At 35.2% G+C, this 23,562-nt stretch overlaps 1 protein-coding gene across 1 annotated transcript in view; it reads right to left on the bottom strand.

Annotated features, from left to right (window-relative positions):
- Positions 1-7,270: 7,270 nt before the first annotated feature.
- KIAA1549L (KIAA1549 like) overlaps positions 7,271-23,562 on the bottom strand; it is a gene marked incomplete at its 5' end in the record, with an annotated part of 185,302 nt that continues 169,010 nt past the window's right edge. Inside the window, 2 exons of the mRNA XM_083357765.1 lie at positions 7,271-7,690; positions 16,222-16,373. Of these exons, the coding sequence (XP_083213891.1) occupies positions 7,409-7,690; positions 16,222-16,373 (434 nt within the window). The 3' untranslated portion in view covers positions 7,271-7,408. The remainder of the gene's footprint in view (positions 7,691-16,221; positions 16,374-23,562) is intronic.

Genomic DNA, 23,562 nt, shown 5'->3' with positions numbered 1-23,562 from the left:
GACTTAATATGTTGCCCCATATTGCTTTACAACACTCTCCGAGTGGTTTACAATGCCTCTAAACAATCTGAGGCTTCATTTTACTGACCTTGGAAGGATGGAAACAGGCATCCTTCAGCCCCATTAGGATCTATCTCCAGGCTGTAGGCAGTTAGCCTGCAATACTGCATTCTAACCACTGTGCCACCAGGACTCTTTTATGTGACTGTTGCCTTGGTAGCCATTCTTCCACCTGTCCCTCAAGGTCATTATTTCCACTCCATAGACAAGGACAAGAATTCTCAGACCATCCTATGGAAATGGCTGTCCAACCCCTAACTGAAAACCTTCAGTGATGGAACACTCATGACTCCAGGAGAAAAATTCCACTACTTGCACTAGTTTAATAGCTCTTGTGATGGCTTTTCACTCAGTGCTCAATTTGAAGAGAATTATACATAACTGCTCAGAAAGCACAATTGTCTCAGGGACAAATAATTGATCCATATTATGAAAACAAAATTTTCTGAAACAACTTATTAATCTGTACTGTAATTGAAGGAAAGGCCTTGGCAGAAGGTTAAGGGTAACATTTTAAAAAATATCTGGGATCTACTTGTTTCATTTTAGAATGTCCAACAAATCCTATTTTTCTTTATTAAATTCTGTACCAAGCCATTACTGTAAAGACACCGAGATTAACTCCTTCAGCCGTAATATGTCTATAGTGATATTTTGTGCCTTCCCTCCATTGAATGCAATAAAATCTTCTACTTCAGAAATCTGATACTATTTTGAGTCCTGGGTGATGGGAAGAATTTGATATGAAAACCTTTAGAGACAAAGCAATTTTGAATTCAGTGTATTGCCACAAAAACAAGTGGGCTTTGCAAATTGGATTGTTCTACTGTCCATACTCCTGCTTAAAAAAAAACTATGCTTTTAAAATTACTACTATATGTTTAGAATGTTAATACATATTAACTCAACATTATCTCTGTTAATAGAACAAGTGTTACAGAAGAATATATATTTTACTATAAAGGTAATAACCTGACATTTGGGGTTATTTCATAATATATTTTATAAAAATTAACATGCAGTCTTCATTATGTCCAATGTTTTCTCTCTCACCTACTCTCTCTTTTTCAGTGTGTCTGGAAGGAGTAATAACAATGAATCTAACTTCTTTTTTTTTCTTTACAAGCACTTGGGATCTACTGAATCTTGCACTATTTCTTCTGAAATGTCATTTAATATAAACATGTTGAACAGATTATTCATTTTTATATAATTCTGAATTGACTTCCAGGTAAATGAAAAATTCAGTGCCTTTGAAGGTGAAAGACCTTATAAATATTTTTTTTCAGATGCAACAAAACCCAAAAATAGAAGAAAACCTACTTCCAGTGAAGCCAATTATATTTGCCAATTATGTATTATTTAAGAATTCAGCAGTGGGTAGCCTGATGTCCTCGACCGTGCTTGGGTAGCACAATTAATCAGTGGAACAATCTGCCTCCAGAAGCGATGAATGCTCCAACACTGGAAGTTTTTAAGAAGAGACTGGATATGTCTGAAATGGTATAGAGTTTCGTGCCTGAGCAAGGGGTTGGACTAGATGACCTCCAAGGTCCCTTCCATCATCATTATTATTATTAATATTATATTATTAATAATATTAATGGGGAAGCCAACAGGGAATGTCACAAGTCCCTTGAAAGTGTCTCTCCCTCTACTGCCATCACCTTTGTTTACTTGCGTGTACCACACCTTCTTTGCTCCTTTCACTCGCTTTTAAGACACATCATTCTCTACTTCCCCCTCTTTGCACACGCCACATGTTCCTTCCCTCGCTTACATATGCTCACCAGCGCCTTCCTTTCCCGGGCCTCCCTGAGCTCATACATGCACATGTGCCCATTTTTTCTTTATGAGTCTCTCAAAGATTCTGACATGCACATACTGCACAGAAAAATTACTTGGAGGGCTGAGTGACTAGCATCAGCAAGGATGTGCAGTCATGTGCACAGTTCAAAGGCCATACATTTTACAGTCCTGTGATTTTATTTCTTATTGCACTGCTGCAATGTATAAAAGCCAGTAGCAGGTACTCACAGCATGCAGGGAGATACAACTCTTTTATTGAGAGAGAATAGATCTGACATGAATAGGAAGGAGATTGAGAGGCCTGCATTATAACAGCAAAGTTGTACAAGCTCAGTTGTATACAAAGCTAAAATGCATTTCCTAGCCTGAATTATGGACCAGTTTTATATCTTTGAGCTTTATTGTTCTCTAACTGTCAAACGGAATTAAGAGTGTAAGAATGCAAATGTAGGTGGTTTTTTAAATAGCTAAAAGAAGGTATATTTTGTCAGTTGCTTATCACAGTCTTTGTGTTTTATGTCCTAAATCTAGAATGGATTTAGTGTTAGAATCTCTATGTTATAAAAACCCAGGATGTAGATTTGAACTTATATAAAAAAGCTGCATCAAAGATTATTGTCTTGACTTCTCCCTAAAACCTATCCTAGATCTCAGGATGTTTTTTATTAGGGAGGCCTGACAATTTCTGCAAGATTACTTAGCTTTTCTCCATTCAGAGAATGATGTAAATTAATACAATTTGCTATGAATTGAGTTTAGTTTAAAGAAAAATCCCTTTCTTGGAAGGCACAAAGATATAAAGGGCTGGAAACAAGAGAGCTGAAGGCATAAATTAGCTAAGTATGAATGATTAGATAGATTCAGAACACTGGTACAGTGGAAAGCAATATAAAAAAGCCTAGGATGAATATAACGTCTTTGAAGTATTATTTAAATCAGGGGCCCCCAACCTAGGGTCCACGGCCCGGTACCAGGCCATGGCCTGTTGGCCACCAGGCCATGGCCTGTTGGCCACCAGGCCCTGGGAATAGCTGGCAAGCCTCCCCACTTGTGGTAGCATCACCACGCAGGTGCTAGCAGCCCCATTTGCACACGCATGGGGACACTAGCACCGCCCGCATCACACGGGTGCCAGCAACTCATTTGTGCATGCACGTGGGTGCCAGTGCACATACCATGGGTGCATGCGGCCCACTTACGCATGCGGGCACACACTAGCCCCGCTGTCATGCACACACCCATTTGTGCAGGCGCACATACATTTCTCTGCTGGTCCCTTTCGTTCTGGGCTGCCAAGCCGGAAAGACTGTTGTCTAATTGTGTACTAGTTGACAACTAATGCATTTCACTAAGTTAAAATACTTGTTGCTAAAAGCACTTGTCACCCAAAAAGGTACATTCCTGAGGTTCAAGATCCCAAAATGTAATAGTGAAGCATTTTTACAAGCATTCTATTACTTGCAGTCAACTAAAAATTCATTTAAGACAGTACATTTGAGAAGTCCCAGCCCGAGATGCTTACTTTAGGGTTCCCAGAGAAATGGGATGAAATGCAAGCAGTTAAAGAGTTTTTGTGGCACCAAGAGATGCCTAGGAAGAGAGCCTTCACCTACTTTGTCTTTCAGAAAAGGCCAGCTGTGATTGTTCAGTTTCTTTGAATGATATGACACTGGCTTCAAAATGCACTGATACTACGAATCTGCATGCATTTCCACTAAACTTCCACATTATAATGCAATATTGATGACTGCTGGATTTTTACACACACACACACACACACACACACACACACACACACACACACACATATGTATGTATGTGGATACATAGATATTCATATATACACTACACATAACATTTTTGCAGCCAAAAAACAGTAACAATACTTCTAGTTATACAGAACCACCAATCATAAAATTGGTATAGAATTATTTTTTGAAGTTTCTTTATGATTATCCACTGTTCTCATAGGTTGAATATTTACATATTATTTACATAGGGATTAGAAAAATACATGTTGTTTTGGTTACATTTGTAAGATAATAAAAAAGCAAGTACCATGAAAAGTTTGCAATTACTAAGACTCTTGATGAGATCACAATGTGTATAAACAATTAATTAGCAACCTTGAGAATATCTTTTAATTTTTAATTGCTTTACTGAAAAATATGTGGATACAGATTTTGAATTTCCTGGTTCACTAGCATGTACACCTATTTTTTGAACTTGTAAGTTGTATTTGTGAGCTGCATATATCTATTTGGTGGATTGAAGAATGCATGTTGGTTTCCAAGGGGTCGCTAGTTGAGAAGAACTGGGATTTGATTGCATTTATGATATATTGAGCAAAATCTGTTTAAACCAAGATTATGCATACTATTAGCAAAGTATTTTGCATGTGATATGGATGCAAGTATGGCTAATAAGATAGTGTAGTGAATAGCACACAGAACACCGTTCTTGAAATGTAAGAGAAGTAAATATTCAAAAGCATGAATTAATCACTGAAATGTAAGAAATTTAAGTAAAAAGGTGTGTGTTCTTTGTGATACTAGAAGGGGGGGGAGAAAGAATGAAGATGGAGCAATACATGTAGGGAAATGAAGGAGACTGAAGATGAATAAAAGCAATTTTCATTGAAATTAAAATGTGTTTTAAAAATGAGCAAAAAGGGCTAAACAAGATATACTGTACATATCATAACTTTGCCCATCAGGAGCTTGTGTGAATGTAAAAAATGATGCTCACTTTCCCTTTTATTTGGTGCATACTTATAATAATGTCTATAGTTTTGAAATATTGAATTCTGCATGAGTATGGTTACTGAAAGTGATTAGTGGTTTATGATGAAGTAAAATGTGTGGATTGCTTACTGAATAGTATAACACTGAGTAGCAGGAACACAATGATTAAAGTATTCAGCTATGAACAGATCAATAAACTTTATGACAGACCAATTCAAATGAAGGCATTTGAGCCAAAAGCATTGGTGTCTGTCAAGAGAAAATAAAAAGTTGAAAGTTATGCATAAATGACAAAAAAAGAGCATATAGATTACAAGTAGTCCTTGTTTAATGATTGCAACCACTTGGTGCTGCTAAATTTGGAATGTTCACCCCAGCACTGGGATAATTAGCTGGAAGATAATTGAGATTTGTATTTACATTCATTGGAGAGGAAGGGATTACAACAGAGTAAGTAGGCACATAATAGGAAGTACACATCACAAGGAATAGCCTATCAAGGGCTCTTTTGCTAGTGAACCGCTTAGCAGGCAAACAAAAGCTTTTAGTGTGGAATTGATTTAAAACCTGGTCAATTTCAGCCAGCAATTGCCACCCATGTGAGAGCTCTAATCAACTAATTACAATCACAGAACTGATCTTGTTAATTTCTAATTGGCACTTTTTAGGGAGTATTGCACTGCAGGGAAAAAAAAGCTTAGGAAAAGTTAGCTTATGTAGTTCTCTCTGCTTTGGGGTGAAAGCGAAAAATGGGTCAGGCTCATATTTACTGTAATGGTGAACACGACCGAAAGCAGTATTGCAAAGATCATATATACAGACATTAGTCACACAGTTATTTTTCCATCACCATAGTAACTGCAAATAATCACTGTTCCAGGCAGTTGCTAAACAAGGGCTATCTTGGTTGAATATTAAAGATGGCGGAAATGGAGACACTTTATGATGTCCATATGCTGGTAGAATGGATATTAAGTGATCTGTTGCAAGGAATTAAACTTTCCCCCTTTCCCCAGCAAAACAAACAAAAACAGCTATGCTTAGGAGTATTCTATGGAAGTCAATTGGATATGTTAGGAAAAAAACATAAAAATTCACTCCAATGGTAGTTGGATACTTAAAAAATAAACGTTAAAATAAGAATACAGTGTTGTTGTCAATTTACTATTCTTTATACCTTAAGGCTTACAATTTGTTACTTCTTTTCTGTGCTTTGCACTACCCCAAAACAAGAATAGTGTGATAGTTAACTTTGTAATGTATGTACAACTACATTACCTTTATATTTACAGTGCCAACTTTAGTAAAGGTTAAGAAAAATTTTTAAAAAATGAATTTATCACAAAATACTACAAAACGGAAACTGAAGAAATGACTTGGCTAAAAGATATTTTTTATTCCAGCAAAAAAAAAAAAATATCCGTTCATCATCCATAAACAATCTTAATTCTTCTGAAGATTGCATTATAAAGGAATGGTTTTCTGTAACAGTCTGTCATTTTTGCAGTTATCCTAAATGAATCAGCAACTTTCATTCCATACATTATTTTCATCCCACTGAAATAAAACAGTGAATTACATTTATTTTTCAAAATATATAATTCTAGATTTGGCAAAATCATTTTCGATATCAACAGTTTCAACAGAACAATTTGTTGAAATACCTCAGCAATATATTTACAGCATATTAGTTTGTTCAACCAGCCAACTTGTTTGCTTATTCTCACCTTAATATTGATGCCAGGCTATAAAGGTTAACATTCCCTTGAGTCATGCTCAATTCCTGCCCAGTGACTACAGGGCCAAAACTCTGGCCATAGGTTTACTTGTTTTGCATAGCCATGTCATTATTTACTCAAGAAAAAAGAATAGAGCTTTGTCTCAAGCAGAGATTATTATTATTTTTTTTGGGTAAAAAGAAATACATTCATTATTCCCAACTGAGTCAGACTCAAGGTTCTCAAATTCACCATTTTCACTTCGTTCAAAGTGAAATCCTTTTTGAATATAGGGCACATAGAGAATTTGTTTTCACTGGAAGATTCCACGAGCTTTTAACACCTGTTTTTTGGTCAAGTTTCTTTTCCTTTTCATAATCAACAGAGACACTATTGAAAACCTTCTGTGTAACTCAAAAGTAACATTACACCAGCACTTTAGACCCTAATTATACTGGTATACTTCTTACCAGCCTTTTTTCCTGGTTTTTTGGGTTATAAACAATGATCAAGCCTTTGAGGACATTTATAAAGCACTCTGTGAAGTTCATACATATCAGATTCTTGTGGTCCAAATGTAGTTTCTAGCAAAAGCTGAGCTCTATTGCTTTGTTGTACTCAGTCTTTATGGTGTGTTCCAAAATGTAACTTACTAGACCACTAATGAAAAATACATTCCTTAATTATTACAGTATTACTTTCCTCTTGACCCAGAAAGATAAAACTTACTTTTTACATGCACATGTTGCTACAGAGTGGTCTAAATTTGTGCTTCCCCAGCACTTTGTATATTGGAACGATAAGCAGGCATTTGGCTTAACAAATGTTTACAGTGGTAGAAATGTCATCAAACAAGATGTATGTGATGGACATTTGCTTATAATATATCAATGTTTCACAAAGAATGCCAGGGAATATTTGTTGTAACAGGCATGGAACTGATGTTATAGTTGCTATAACTTTAAAAGGTCCAACACTGACTCTTATCAGAATTGGAAAAACAGGACATTCTTTCGACAAGTCACATTTAAAAGCTAGAGGCATCCTAGTGATGAAAGCCTACAGAGCAGAAACCCATCAGACCTGAAATTCAAACATTTCTGTCTGCTTCTTGGCTAACTTTGCTACTTCTTCTCTTATTGCCTTCACCAAGGCAGTTGTAGAAAGATTGGGGACAGGGTTGACCGAAGCATCATTTTCTATTATGCTTTGCCGAGATCCAGCTGTAGCAGGGTGTAGAGCTTGTTCCAGGCTTGGGTACACATCTGATGATTCACTGTACTGAGGGTGAAGCCTCGAAAGACAGTTGTGCTGATAGGGTGGACGTGAATATGCTTCTATGTAGCCAGGGAGCGGAACCTGCAGAAGATTTTAAGTAGAACATGGATTCTTTTCACTCAAACAATACCAAACAGCTGCAATGCCTGTCTCATATAAACATATCACTTGGGGGGGGGAGTTGCGAAATAATTAATTAATTAAAACTTTGGAGTTTAATTACTCCAAAGAAAACACCATTTCTGAGTGGAAACTACTGAATGAAATAATTTTCATTGGAAATCAATAAGCTCCTTATCAAATCAATGGTTTCTCCATTCCTCAGTAATCTGATGAGAACAGAGTAGTATACTCTGAGCCATGCCCAGAGAGGAACTAACTTCTCTAATTGGAATGAGACTTCTCTGCTCCTTGGACATGAAGGTACATGCCCCACCTTCAAAACAGAAAAGATTTCATTTTATTACCAACAATTTGAATCCTAATTTGCTAAATTAAAACAGGTATCTTTTCTGAAAATATGAGACTATCATATTACATAAGATAGTAAGGCTTTGAATTAGTTTGGAAGTAGTGGAACAGATATTCTGGATATTATTCTATTGGACTGTTGTTCATTTGAAAAATCTCCATGCTATATAAAGGCTGTGTTCAAGCAGAATCTGAAAACAAGACATTAAAATCTAGAGATTAACTTAACAGCTTTGCATTTTGTTCTGTATAAATTTTGTATTATAGTCAGTGTCTACTCATTTAATAACCCCAAAGCTAAAGATTGAAACTAATAATAGGCCATACCGTCTTTTCCTAATAATCTTACTAGTGAAGTCAATAGTTCCCATACATGACAATTTTTGAGGATATTTTATTGGAAAGATAATTTATTTATTTACCTTTTCTCAAAAATTATAGAACATTATTGTCTTTCAAAGCTGATGTTTCACTCAAATTGATACAATACACATAAAAGAGGACATAATATTTGTTTAAAGCCCCAGGCAAACTAGGCTTCTACTTGGAGACTGTAGATCTCTATAACTTTTTTCCTCACAGCAACCAAAGCTGAATCTGAACCTTTTCAAAACCTTTTAGGTGACTTGGAGAATAGTAGAAAGACAGACACATTATCTATAAAAACTAGCTCACATGCTTTTTCAGGAAAAGAAATTGCAGAAAAAGGAGAATTGATAGAACAAAAAAGATGTATTTTTCTACTCACATGATATAAAAAGTATGCAAGGAAATCTTCACACTAGTTTGGAGACAAAATATTGCTTACAATAGAGCTACTGGACATGGTTGTAAAAACTGGACAACTAGATGATATACAGAAAACTCCATCTCTCTGCTATGAGCTAGTGGTTATCCTGGTATTTACAGCACAGATGTGGTAGCCATTAACTTTGAGTAGTTCACTTTTCTATCCCATATCCATGTCAGAAATGTTTGACTGCCAGAATATACAAGACAGGCTTTTCGTTAAAGGTTTGTGTGCATATTTCTTTTCATTTTAAGCAAGGATTTCAATCAATCTTCATTTCTCAAAACATTTTTTTCAGCTTCCCAAATCTTTTCCAGATATCTTCCTTTTTCCATTCTAGAACTTATTTAAAGCATAAATTTCATTATCTCCCCCAATAAACAGATTGGAAGCAGTGAATGTGTTATAGTTCCTTCTCTATTCCAGAGGTACTCTTGGGGATACCTAGCACAATAAGCATCCTCCTGAAATTTCATAAAGAGGGCCCTAAAATGTCTGCTATTTTTAAAAAACTGCTGAAACTAAGAATATTTATTTACTTTCATTTATTACTTATTACTTCACTTCTGAGGCCTCCTGACTGGTGGGGGAGGTGTGGCTTACAAATAAAAACAGAAAATGTCAAGAGAAGAAGACAGCTAAGTGAACACAAAGCTCCCCCCCCAAAAAAAAAGTAGCAAAAAGAAAACAAACAATGGGGTTCAATCACAAGCCTAGCCCGCAGTCTGGGAGAACAATCCAGGTTTGGTTGGCAGAAAGTCAAAAGGGCATAACTAACAACTACAACATATATGCACATATATGTCTGAAACTAGAGGCATGATGTTTACTGACAGGGTAACTATGCTAATAGCTGTTATCTGTCTGTCTGTCCGTCCATCCATGATTGTAAAGACTAACTTTATTTAGTTTTGATTGTATAACTTTCTTAACTGATTGTGAGAAAGCTATAGACATCCAACTGGACTTTCACATTTCAGTGTTTTTAATAGTGATTCAGATAAGGAAGTAGAAGGAATGAACAAATATACAAATGACACAAAATGGATAGGTGTAGCTAATACCTTAGATAGCAAAATAAATATCATTAAAACAATCTTGATTATTTACAAAGATGGGCTGAAAGTAATATATGATTTTAACTTAACTTTAATGCAATATTTTTAACTTAAAACAAGAATCAAACATACAGGTGTAATATGGGAGGTAACTTGAGGTAATATGGGAGGTAATATGAGCCTTGGTGGAGCAGTGGGCTAATGCCTCCTTAAGTATCACCAGCTGCCTGCAATTAGTGCAGGTTCGCATCCCACCAGGCTCAAGGTTGACTCAGCCTTCCATCCTTCCGAGGTAGGTAAAATGAGGACCCAGATTGTTGGGGGCAATTAAGCTGACTTTGTAATAATGCTGCTTGGGGTGTGTGTGAAAGCCCTAATAAGCAGGCATATACATAAAATGAAGGCTACTGCTAAGCTTGTAAGCCGCCCTGAGTCTTCGGAGAAGGGCAGGATATAAATGGAATTAAAATTAAAATAAAAATAAAAAACTTGGTTTGGGAATACGTAGTTGTGAGAAAGGATCTGATTGCAACCCAACTGTGATTTGCCTGTGGAAAAGGGAAATGTTTCCAAATAATGATAAGTAATTATTCCAATTGATTCTGCTTTGAGCACACACACACACCCCAGAATAGCATGTCCAGTTCTGGTGTTACACTTCAAGGATTGAGAGAAACTGAAATGGGATTAGTTATACAACAAGGATGGCAAGATGAACAGAAATGAGCATTTCATTTTTCTGAGCATAAAATTAAAAGAATTTTCATTTCATTTTATTGGATTCTCTTACATGTTTTAAGAATTGTAATCTTCCCTAAGATTAGAGAATGGAAAATAAATACTTTAATAAATACATAAATATAAAATATTCTTTCTGTTTGCAGTATTGCGTTGGATATTAATTTAGGACTCTGTTTTATTGAACAAATACCATTTGAAACTTAAGGGACTCTTTAAAACATAGTTTGAAAACTATGAAAAGCAATTGCAGGATTCTTTCAAATTTTACTTCTATTTAAACAGTACAAAATCATGCCATTCTATTGTTCAATCCTGCTCAAGACTACAATATCACTTCAAAATTTACTAGGCACCTAATGTTTTAAAGACAAAAATCCAACTACACTCCTGTTACTCAATGCTAATGCTAAGTCAAACTTGTTAAAAACCTATGTCTTGGAATAAAGCACTAGAGGCCAGTATTTCTCTAGTTCAGGCTCATAAAAATGGTAACCCAGAACTACAATGCTGAAAAATCATAGATTCAAATGTTTTTATCAACCAAACCATCTGCAAATCTGTATTCGCTCATAAGGTTATTGTTGCCATTATCAAAAAAAAATCTTCTGTTTTTTTCTAAATATGAATGGTAGAGATGACATGCCATCCACAGGACAATCAGTATTTTCCAAAGAAAAGATTACCTGATTTGAAATTGTATTTTGCAGCGTTTTGTTTGATTTGGATGAAAGAATAGGTGTTGCTGAGAAACAGAAGACTTTTAGAGTTAAAAAAAAACATAAGATTCGGGTTGCTTGGATATTTGTGGTATGATAAAATTAATATTGACTTCAAAAATCATTATATTATATATGCCGTATTGAGACTATGGAATAAATTCAAATCCAGGGAGTGCCAAAAAAAAACATCTTTGTAGGTCTCAACATAAGAAACATTCTATACCCAAGAAATAATAGAAAAAAACAAATTAAAATATTGTGAACACTAAAATTCTGCCAAGAAGAATATAAAATAAAGAGAACAATTGATGACAGAAGGATATGTGGTTTTCTTATTTACAGATAACAGATTTAGAATAATTTGCAATAACTTTTATTGATAACATTTGTCAGTGCTTTTTTTGTAAAAGTAAAAGGTGCCGGAACTCACACATGTCATACAACCTGCCTTGCCTACCCTACAAGGTTCCATCCAAAAAAGGTGCTGGAACTCCGTTCTGAGCGTTCTATGAGGAAAAAAGCCCTGACATTTGTTTTATCACTTTTTGTTGATTTTTGCTTTTAACAGCCTCTCTTTATTTAGCATCTAACTCATTTAGCAACCATTCAAAAATTTTTACGATGGTAACAATAGTAAAATAATTTTTGACTAATTTGCACATTTACAACTAAATTTCATGAAGTTAAAAACAAAACCTTTAGTGTGAAACTGATTAAAGTCCAAGCAAAGAGTTCTAATCGAATAGTTAAGATAACAAAGCTGTGCTTGTTAATATGTAGTTAGCACTTTTTAGGAAAAAGCTGCACTGCAGAGAAAAGCAGGAAGAGATAACTTGTTTATCCAGTGTCTCTACCCTGTGAAAGGGGGGAGGAGAAGCCAGGAATAAATAGGTCAGGCTCAGGACACTGTACAAGAAAACTTTATCTGAGTGAGATGGCAGGAACCACTGATCTTTACAGCATCTCTCTTTCTCAGTCACATGTTTACTCAGCAACCATTTTGCTTAGTAACCATTTTGTTACTGATGTAAGAAACAGATGGCGGTCTTTAATGAAAGGGTGTACTATTATTTTAATAGTTGATTTGTATTTCCATTTACAGTTGTTACAAAGAAACTAATTTATATAAGATGGTGTTTTATTTCCTTTCCAAAAATAAATGATCTAGAACAGGGGTCCCCAAATACTGGTCCATAGACCGGTACTGAGCCATGGCATGCCAGCAACTAGTCTGCACAAACAAGCAAAGCCCATCCATGGGATGCAGGCAGCACACAAAACCATGCACTCTCCAGTCCGTGGAAAAACCTTTCTCCACGGAACCAGTCCCTGGTGCCCAAAAGGTTGGGGGCCTCTGATCTAGAACACCATCGTGACACCCAGAATTTCAGAACTGGAATTCTCTATTTTACTCATTGTTTCTTTTTTGTTTGTTTGTTTTAAAGGGAGTTCTCAATTTATTCATTTTTTAAAAAATCTATTTCAACTTTTCATTTAAAAGCTTACAAAATAATTTGGACACAACACTAGAGCAGAACTCTCAATGTTGATTTCCTAGTCACTTTCATGTAAAAGAAAACACACACACCCTTAAACTAAATCTTTTCCATACAAGATCTTATATACAATGAATCTTTGTTTCCATCCATATGTTTGGTTGTTGTTGTTTTTTTTTTCTCATTTTCTTGTTTTTAATCGTTTTTAGTAATCTGTAAACTGCTCAGATTCAATGGGAGTTAGGGAACATACAGTATAATATCCAAATTATTATTACTATCGATTTACAAAAATTGAGTTGTGAGTGGCAATGTCAAAGTTGCCAGTTCTTTTGCTGGTATTAGCCTTCATATGCATCAAGTTCTTCTGAAGAAACTAGCATGTTGTAATCTATGGGCATAGTAAATGTGTGAATTCAAGCAATGTGGCCTTTGGCAATTGGTTGATGGAAATTTAGTCAATGCAAGTATTTTCTAAGTGCCACTCAAGATTTGTTGGTATGGCATCCAGTTTATTAATTATCATTACTGATTAATTTACAAACACTATTAAAACAGTATAAAACCAACACAAACCATATTTTCATCAATACTGTGAAGTAGAAGAACTAAGAACAGGTAGTCCTCGACTTACAACAGTTCATTTAGTGACATTCAAAGTTACAACAGCACTGGAAAAAAAAGTGACTTATGAGTGTTTTTCACACATGACAGCTGCAGCATCCTGTCACATGACCAAAATTCCTACGTTTGGCAAATGACTTGTGGTTTCAGTGTCGCAGGGTCATGTGACCACCTTTTGCAACCTCCTGACAAACAAAGTCAAGGGGGAAGCCAGATTCACTTAACAAACATGTTACTAATTTAACAACTGCAGTGATTCACTTAACAACTGTGGCAAGAAAGGTCGTAAAATGAGGCAAAACTCATGCAACAAATGTCTCACTTAGCAACAGAAATTTGTGGCTCAATTGTAGTCGTAAGTCAAGGATTACATGTATTTAGTAGACATGTATTAATAATTATGTAAAGTCTGTTCTGGCACTGTATATCTCACTTGATCACTGAAACCAGACCACTCTTAGCTCTTTGTGTGGTTTTCCAAGTACTTTTGGAAATCACAATCAGATTCGACAACCATTTGTCTGAACGGGTATAAGGTTTCCTGCTTGAGCAGAGGGTTAGTTGGACTAGATGACCGAAATGGTCCCTTCCAACTCTGAAATTCTGCTATGTGTTCTATAGTTCTAATACTCAGCTTGAACCCTGTTTAGGCATACTGGGAAATTTGAGCAATGTGTGTAGCAACTGTTTATTATTTTGCATTAATGAAGTTTTATAAAGGGAACTTGAAACATTAATGAACATTAGCAAAGTGAGCTTCCTGTTGTCCAACTGTAAATCATACTTTAAGTTCTCTTCTGGAAAAGGCCAGATAGCTGAGTAATACAATATCAGTCGCATTTCGTTACGTATGGGAAACTGCTCTTTTCTTCACTTTTATTATTTGAACGCAAATCTTTGAAAATCAACAGCTTTTTCATTTGTGCTGAACCTTAAATTTGGAGTCCAGAATTTTGTATTTTAATCAGTCACACAGTCTACACATTATTTATTCTTAGTGTGTTGTTTACTAGTTTTTTTTCTTTCATTGATTTTAATTGTTTATTTTAATTCAATTGGGTTAAATTTACTTTAATTCAATTTTAAACCTAATTTTTATGGTTGAGTATTTTTATAGTTTGATAAGAGATATCTCTTGACTAGAAATTGAAGTATCGTATGTCTTATACTACTCTGAGTTGTTTGTAATATACTAGAATACAGTATATTGGCCATATATCTTAAATCTGCTACTTAATTGCAAGTCATTGATCAATATTTTTCTTGTATTTAGTGTATGTGTGCTTAGCTGTGTGCTTAGCCCCTACCTGTACTCTTTATACACTTATGATTGTGTATCATCTGACCCATCCACTGCGATAATCAAGTTTGCAGATGATACAACTGTGGTGGGTCTTATTACAGGTGGGGATGAGACAGCATATAGGGCGGAGGTACAAAAACTATCCATATGGTGTAGTAACAACAACTTGCACCTAAACATCGGCAAGACAAAAGAGATGGTGAAAAAAGAGAAAAAAGGAGGAACCTGCCCCACTTTACATTGGGGAGGACTGTGTAGAGAGAGTTTCCTCCTTTAAATTTCTGGGAGTCTACCTCTGTGAAGATCTGACCTGGAAAGTTAACACAACCCAGGTGGCTAGAAAGGCCCAACAGAGGCTTCACTTTCTTAGGATCTTGCGGAAGAACAGGGTAGAACAACAGCTAATGACCCTCTTTTACCGGTCTACCATAGAGAGCGTCCTCTCGTATGGTATTGTGGTTTGGTATGCTGGTCTGACAGCTGCGGATAGGAAAGTATTACAGAGGGTAGTGAGCACAGCACAAGACATTATGGGCTGTCCCCTGACACCACTGGATGACATCGCCAGGGCTCGTTGCCTTGGAAGAGTGAGGAAGATTCTCAGGGATGACTCACACCCTGGACGGTATCTCTTTACTTTCCTACCATCCGGTAGGAGATATAGGAATATAGCCAGCCGTACCAACAGGCTGAAAAATAGCTTTTATCCGTGGGCTGTTAGGCTTTTAAATGGGACGTAATCTTATGCAGAATTGACTTGGGAGGCCGGTGTGTGGTGTAGTTGGTTCACATAGTGTGGTGGGATGGAGGGTTTGTTGTCACTGTGTGTTGGGGGGAGAGAGCACAGGGGGAGGCTCAGCTAATCTCAATGTACACATGTTGTACTTTGACAATAAAGGTTTATTATTATTATTATTATTTCTATCAGGTTTAATTTTTTCCCCTTGAAATAATAATGGCAACAATGGAATTTAGAAAAAGAAACACAGGTAGTCCTCAACTTGCAATAATTCATTTAGTGACTGTTCAAAGTTATATCACTGAAAAAAGTAATGTTATGACCATTTTTCACACTTATGACCACTGCAGCATCCCCATGGTCATGTCATCAAAAGTCAGACAATTGGCAACTGACTCACATTTATGAAAGTTGCAGTGGGCCAGGATCACATGATGACCTTTTGCAACCTTCTGACAAGCAGAGTCAATAGGTAAACCAGATTCACTTACCAACCGCAATGGTTCACTTAACAACCGTGGCAAGAAAGTTCGTAAAATGGGCCAAAACTCACTTAACAAATGTCTCACTTAGCAACATTAATTTGGGGCTCAATTGTGGTTGTTGAGGACTACTTGTTTGTATCAGTTGATTCTGAGATACAAATAGTAAAATAAAATCTGCTCAATTACCAAGTCAGCCCATTGTCCTAGGATGTCAGGGTCTCCGGCATAAGACATCCAAGCCTGATTTCTGTATGCTGCAGGTGTTGCTGGGTTGAAATAACCTGTGTACCCAGGTCGGTTTGCTGCTGGGATGGCAAACACTGCTGGAACTGTATTTCCTATCAAAAAAATAGGGAAGATAGTTAGTAATGGAAACACATTTTATAAATACAGAGGAACATTTTAAAGGACATCTGAGATGTTCCAAATAGAAGATCCCATTGTTTAAGTGGCGATGAAAAATGTCTTGCCAAAAGTAGATCATGTATATTATTGCATCTGCACCTAGGGCCAAGTTGCCACTATTGTGGCACTTTTTGTGGAAGAGAATGGACCTATAGAGACAGATCAGCACTGACATTCCATGTGATACAGTGAAGACAGTAGCACTATATTATGCAACTCGTGGTGGTACTCATCCATTGTCCAAATGAATTATTGTACCAGCTTTTAATTCATTATTTCTATCAGTAAGTGGCACAATGCTGATGCATGTTCTTGGATTTAGGCAGAGTAGAAAGAGATGTTCCTCGGCATGTTTCAAATAGACTTGTGAGTATACATAAAGTATATGTGATATGAAAAACAAAATAGATTCTAGTGTTTCTCCAAAAGTGTTGCTTCTTTTGTACATTAGCTGAAACACCAACATAGTTAATTTTCAACAGAGTATTATTGAACAATGAGCAATCACAATAGGATTAAGAGTTTCTGCAAAGCACTGTAATCATCTGTTTCGATTTATGTGAAATGTTTGTGTGTAACAGTGCTTTTGTACATTTGCAAAATCTTTCAAAATCTTCTGAGTGGAATTTTGTGTTTAGTCAAGTTTTGAGCAAAACTGTTGGATTATTAAATAAGGGAATAACATTATAGATTTGACTTTCTTACTTGGTGTGCGTCAGACTTTAAGTAGTTCAAATAAACTAGCATAATCCAAGTAAGTTTTATATATATTGTCACTTAGTCACAATCTTGCTGTTTCCGGATCCTTTCTAACGTTTTCGTGAGGAGTCTACTTGTCCACAGGGATAACCTTCTTCATCAGCTGACAAATGAATAGATTTTTCAGTGTCTATCGCTGGTATCTTCTAGGACGCATTCCTCAAATTGCTGATGTCACATTTATTGCTTTACCAAAAAAGTTGCAAAATATTTTTTTTAAAAAATGAACCCACCATTATTGTCTGGTCATGAAACTCTGCTCTTACAGACCAAAGATAGCAGTTATTCAAAAGTTAGTGTACTAAATGTCCCAAATATCTCATCATCTTTTCTAGAACTCAAATTTTAAATACTTAAATATGTAAATGTTATAGAGACTGGTTTTCTTTTCTTTTTTTTTTGCTGAAAAGAAAATATCTCTGCTTCAAATCCATGTCCAGGAGATGGCCAGTAGCTTGTGCTATTAATATTTTATTTTCTGAGTCGGAAGATGTAGTTTGGTCTTTGCTTTGGCATACCGTTAGCATCTTTTGTGGTTTCTATTGATAGAACTTTTGGAGCCTAATCTTATCCATATAAATTAACTGAATTCAATGGAACATATCTTATGTAAATATAAAAAGATCTACAGTTTTCTTCCCAAGGAAAATCTCTCTAGACCAATGTTAATTTTAAAACTGTCTCCATATGCTAATCTTCACCATGCATAATATCTCTCTTGGAATTATATTTCAGTTTTACATATTACAGAATTTGAGTAAAATTTATTGTAACCTTCCTGTGAAAACTCATCAACTGAAGGGCTCAAGAAGGACTCGAGAATTACTCAATCATTTTAAGTTCAAAATTCACTCATATTTATGAATACTATAATTTCATTTTTCTTCTGTCTTCAGTTCATCATAGCATCTAGATAAAATGTGCTAATGCTAATATGGTTCTCATAAGATGCTCTGCCGAATAGTGGAACCTGTGTGCCTTATGCCTCTTACCTCTATTTAACTTTTACTTAGGAATTCATACACATTACAACTTAACAAGTCAGTAATAGCACTTAACACCTGCCATGACTGTTACATTATTGCCATCAGTTGCAAGAGCCTATTAGACAAAACTGCTCTCTTTTTGTGTCTTATTGACAAATATGTTTGAGTATCTCAAAACAAAACACTTCACACACATAGAATGTTAAACAGAAACAATGTATTTTAATAAGACAAAGTTCCATTTTTCCATTTCAATTTACAAGTTTCCAGCCTTCTTTGTCTACAATGGGCTTCTCAAGTTTGCGCAAATGTTGCTTATGGGTTTACAAGTTATAAAACGAGCCAAATATACCAACCAATCAACCTTCATTTAGGAGAGAATATCAGAAGTTAGCCCCATATGTTCTTTCAGTTATGTCTCTTTAAGATCTCTCTGAGGTGAGACCTTGAACTCTGAATTTGAAAGGTTTCAGGAAGTTATTTCTTCTGTCGATGAATATACCCCTGAATGAATATAGCATATGGTGTATTTAACCTTATGGGCCTCAACAACAATTCTAAAAACAGCCATTCCAATAGTAATAATAAGAGTAGTAATAATAGTAATAATAATAATAATAACAAAACAAAGACATCATATTACAAACAAAGTCCCTTAAATCCATAGGTAGGGATGATTAGATGTAACACAAGTAAATTTTGAAATTAGAAAATATTTTACTGCTTAAAGGCATTTCCAGTACCAATATTTATACCACAGCTGTATATTTACACCACACTTTACAATCACAGAGATGGCTTGTAACATTAAATCCAGGATAAGGTTAGTGAGGATCTGCTATCTTACTGGAGCAATTGTAATTTTCCCTTGAGTAGTCACAATTACAAATACACATCCCCCAGAACTAGAAGGATGCAACAACATAAATAGAGCAGGATTAACCTTTAAACCATGTTTATAGGGTTGGGGGAGGGGAATTGGAAACTTTTTTCTTAGACTTCTCCACCATTCTGACCTTGAGCAGAAGAGCAACTGTGAGCATTTCTTCTGTCCTCAAGTTAAACAAAGAAAAGCTGCAAGGAAAGGACCCACTGCTCTAGTGTAAATATGAGAAGATCACTCAGAATTAGAACCCGTATAAAAGTCAGCATCAATACAAATATGTAACTTACATTTCAAACTTTTTCTCCTGGAAAAGGGAAGAACTGTGATCATGATTGTGCAGACCACTTAAAGCAGACTCATGTGGCCAAGCAGAAATCTTAAAATAGTGGTGGTGGTAGTAGTAATAGTAGTAGCAGCAGGCATTTTAAAACTGTAAAGTTCTCATAGACTGTTTATTCTCATACAAATAACTGGTTGAAAGTTGCTTGTACTTTGGGGTTTTCATGCTAACATTATGAATCCTTTATAGTTAAGATTCACTATAGAAGCATGTAAGAAGCATGGCTGAAGAAAAAGCAGCTCTAACCCCTAGGCCAAATTCAGGATATATTTTATCAATCCAGGACATATGGCTCAATTATTATTTATTCATACAACATTTCCTAATAAGATTAGAGATCAAGAAGGATTTTGTTACAGTTCCAGATTCTCTTTTCTGAGGTAGTCAAAATGGATAGAGAATCCCAAATTACTCCTTGTAGTAAGTAATGCCGGTTGAACTGCTTATCTTTATTTTGGTCTGCATGTTATTTTTGGTGATTTCAAGAAAATACAATGACCTGATCAGTTGAAAATATTCATATATTCTTGCAAGTTCCAGTTATAAATGAAATCATCTACCTTCTTGAAACCATTTATCTGAGTTAGAAGCTCTACAAGATCTAGTGGGATGGGATTCTAGATTGGAATAATTCCTCCAAAATTCACAGCTGCATGACTACTCGAAAGGCACATGCAGTTCTGTAGTGCTTCCCTCTGCCTTTTTTCTAAAGAAAGAAGAAGCTGAGATCTGCCTTGGAATTACAAATTGATGTGCTCTATGTGAAAACTTTTAAGCCAACTTTCAAAACATCAAAAATGAGTAGGTTAAAATGGAAATATTACCTAAATATATACCAACTATCCCATCCCTGTTAACTTCCAATATTTATTTAAACCATACTCAAGCTGCAAAATTTTCATAGCAAAAAAACTCTTGTTGAAAACTAATACTGACTGAAATTACAATTAAGAGATAAGATAACCTTTATTGTCACTTTTTCTGTGAATACACATTAAAAATGAAATTCTGATGCCCACACTATTTTCTCCATTTTGATGTTATGGACTAAAGAATGGAAGTCAATGTATGGATCTATTCGGGGTGTGATGGAAGCAAGAATTATTTTACAAAGATCAAAAGGCATACAGAGCTGTAGTGAATTAGGTTAGTTACTTTTTCTTTTTATCTCATAAAATTAATTTATTTGGCTTATTATATCTTCTTTTCTATGTTCTGCTTTTTCTGAAAGAGTATAGTGATTATTATGTCACCATTCAGCATTAAATAAAAGGCAATTTAAAGTTACTCTGGGATTCTCAAAATCAGTCCCTTATTCTCTTTTAAGGGCATGTTAACCTTATTCATTCATTAGTCTTTATAAAACAATACTGATAAAGTGGAATTTGGCATAAACATTTAAGGGGCCATTGTATTTCTTTCCAGAAAATAAGAAGCTAGAATATTGTTGCACACATGGAGTAATGCTGAAATATCTACATAATTCTTTAACATAATTATTCCTAAGAAAATTGGCAAAACTCAATACAGATAGTCCTCATTTAATGAGTCTCTAATTTAACAATCATTCCTAGTTATCACCTAATGATGATAAAAATAATAATTTTACAGCAAATTCTATAAAGCAAATGAAAGCTGAAGAAAGATCATGAGAACAGTCACAGTTTGACTTAGTGACCACTTCACTTAACAACAGAATTGCCGGTGCCAATTGTGGTCACTAAATGAGGACTACCAGTATAATTAAAGATTTCTCAAATGTCCACGTCAATAATAATGCTACCATCTCAGTTAACCTGAGCCAAGATTGCTGCATATCTTCATTAAATCTGAGTTTAATTACAGAGTCGGAGTGAAATTTATTTAGTGAGTATGCTTACTAAAGTCAAATAGTGGATATTAGTAATAATTAACATGTTTTCTGATTTCAGTAGGTCTAATTGAAACATGACTGGTTCATTGTATCGGGGTTTTTTTCTTCCATAAAATTATAGGTGTGAGCATTCTATCTTAGTGACAATGTCTTACATTCCATCTTTTCCAGATAGGGGTCAAAAAATCTCAACTTGTTCTATTATCAGCATACTACTGATAATATATTAATATACCACAGCAATAATACTTTACCAATGAGTCACACACAGATATCTCTGCATCAAAAATATCCATTTTTAAGTTCTACTCTTGAAATTCCAAACTGACCAACATTTAAATATTTAAACAAGCATGTAATATGCATTATTCTATCTTAGTTTAAAAGATAAACCAAAACCAAGCAATTATTAGTACATGGTTTCCAAAATATTGTGTGACATTCAAAGAGGCATAGTCACTCTGCTTTCAGGCAGTAAAAATTAGAACTGAGAATAAAGTAGCAAGAATAAAAGGAGGAACTCAAGGGACAAATTATTTCAGAGGTTAGAGTAAAGCGATATCCTAAAATGTAGGTTAAAATCACTGTGCTAGGCAACTACAGACTGTGAAAATCTGTTACAATTTTGTGCAATCCAATTACAGATTAGTTCCAGAAATTTTTATCAAAAGAGTATTTTTCAGAAGCAACCTATGATACTCGATCTGTGGCAGAAGATTGCCCAGAAGCATTATAACTGATGATTGACTATTTCAATAAAGAAAAAAGGCTTCAAAGCTAATGAGACCTATGAGTAAAAGAGCACATAATCGTTAAGCATCTCTTGACAACATGCAAACTGTGCCGAGTGGCCTCACTGAGACTATTTACATGCCTAAAGTTAAGTAACATTCTTCAACGCACCACTGGATCATAACCTAAGGCAATATAGTGAACCTTCTTTCAAGCCCTTTGTTTTTAAAGATGAAGAGAGAGGGGGGGAGAGGGAGGGAAAGAGAGAGAAAGAAAGGGAGAGGGAGAGGGAGGGAGGGAGGGAGGGAGGGAGGGAGGGAGGGAGAGAGAGAGAGAGAGAGAGAGAGAGAGAGAGAGAGAGAGAAACTTATCCCAATCATTGAACATTGCATGTTCCATTGCTTTCCATGAAAGTATAATACTATACTGTACCAAGTATAATTATATTTAGTATAATCATAATGCTATACAAGTATATAATGCTTGTATAATATATATATATATATAATTATACTCATTGGTTCATGTAAGCACACCTAAAAGTGTGGCCTAAGCTGCTTTTATTTATGTTGTACTTTTTAGGGCACATCTGTTTTTTTTTTAAAAAAAGCTATTAACTGTTGATATATTATTACATGCTGATCTTACAAAGACTATTAAGTTAGATTTTTAAAAAATATATTCCACATGAAGGAAACATTATAGTAGGATTCATTTTTATGTTTTCAGATTTAAAAAACAAAGGGAAACATTTGTCAAATCCAGTAGTCCATTCAGCCAGTGTCATCTCTCTTAAGATATTTCCAATTTCTTGGAAAATTGGATATTTCTTAATTGTTTCTCTTAACAATTAAGAGAAGTCAATTCCTCCTCTTTAATTAAAACATCAAGACATTTAAAGTCATGGCACATCTAATCAGTAGAATAGAAATGTATATTCTATTAGTTAAGTACTTCATAAACTTTATAATAGACTGGAAATATTTTTTATTGTGGAAATCAGATTAATGGGTAGAGATGCAATTTCATTCCACTGACATTTACTGCTATTAATACAGTATCATCTAAAGAGAAACCGGTAGAAGTATTATTAGTTCCTTTGGGAAGGGGGAAGGGCAAATGTTGCAATTGCAGATAAAAGAGGGCAGGATTGTCCAACTCTGGCAACTTTTAGTCTCTTAGACTTCCACTCCCAGAATACCCAGCCAGCTTTCCCAACGTTGGGCAGCCCTGATCTAAGGCAAAAGGATTTGGAAAGTGCATACAACATCCATTGCCTGTTTTTGGATTGGCACCCATGATATTTGAACATATTATATATTAAAACCACAAAATGTAAAGGAGGAAAATCCAAAGAAAAAGTGTGGCATCAATACTGTTTAATCAATAAGCAAGTTAGCTGTTCTCCCTACATACTTCTTCCACTCAGATTTTATTTACCCAAATTGGTCACTGAGAATAGGAACAAGCTTTTATTTTAAAAGCTATTATTTAATTTAAAAAGTTGAATTTTCAAGAAACGCTTCAAAGAAAATTGTTTCAAAAC

Source organism: Vipera ursinii (genome assembly GCF_947247035.1).
Source record: "Vipera ursinii genome assembly, chromosome: 1".
NCBI lineage: Eukaryota > Metazoa > Chordata > Lepidosauria > Squamata > Viperidae > Vipera > Vipera ursinii.
Note: the sequence above shows the minus strand (reverse complement) of the source record. Positions and strands in the feature narration are given on the sequence as shown.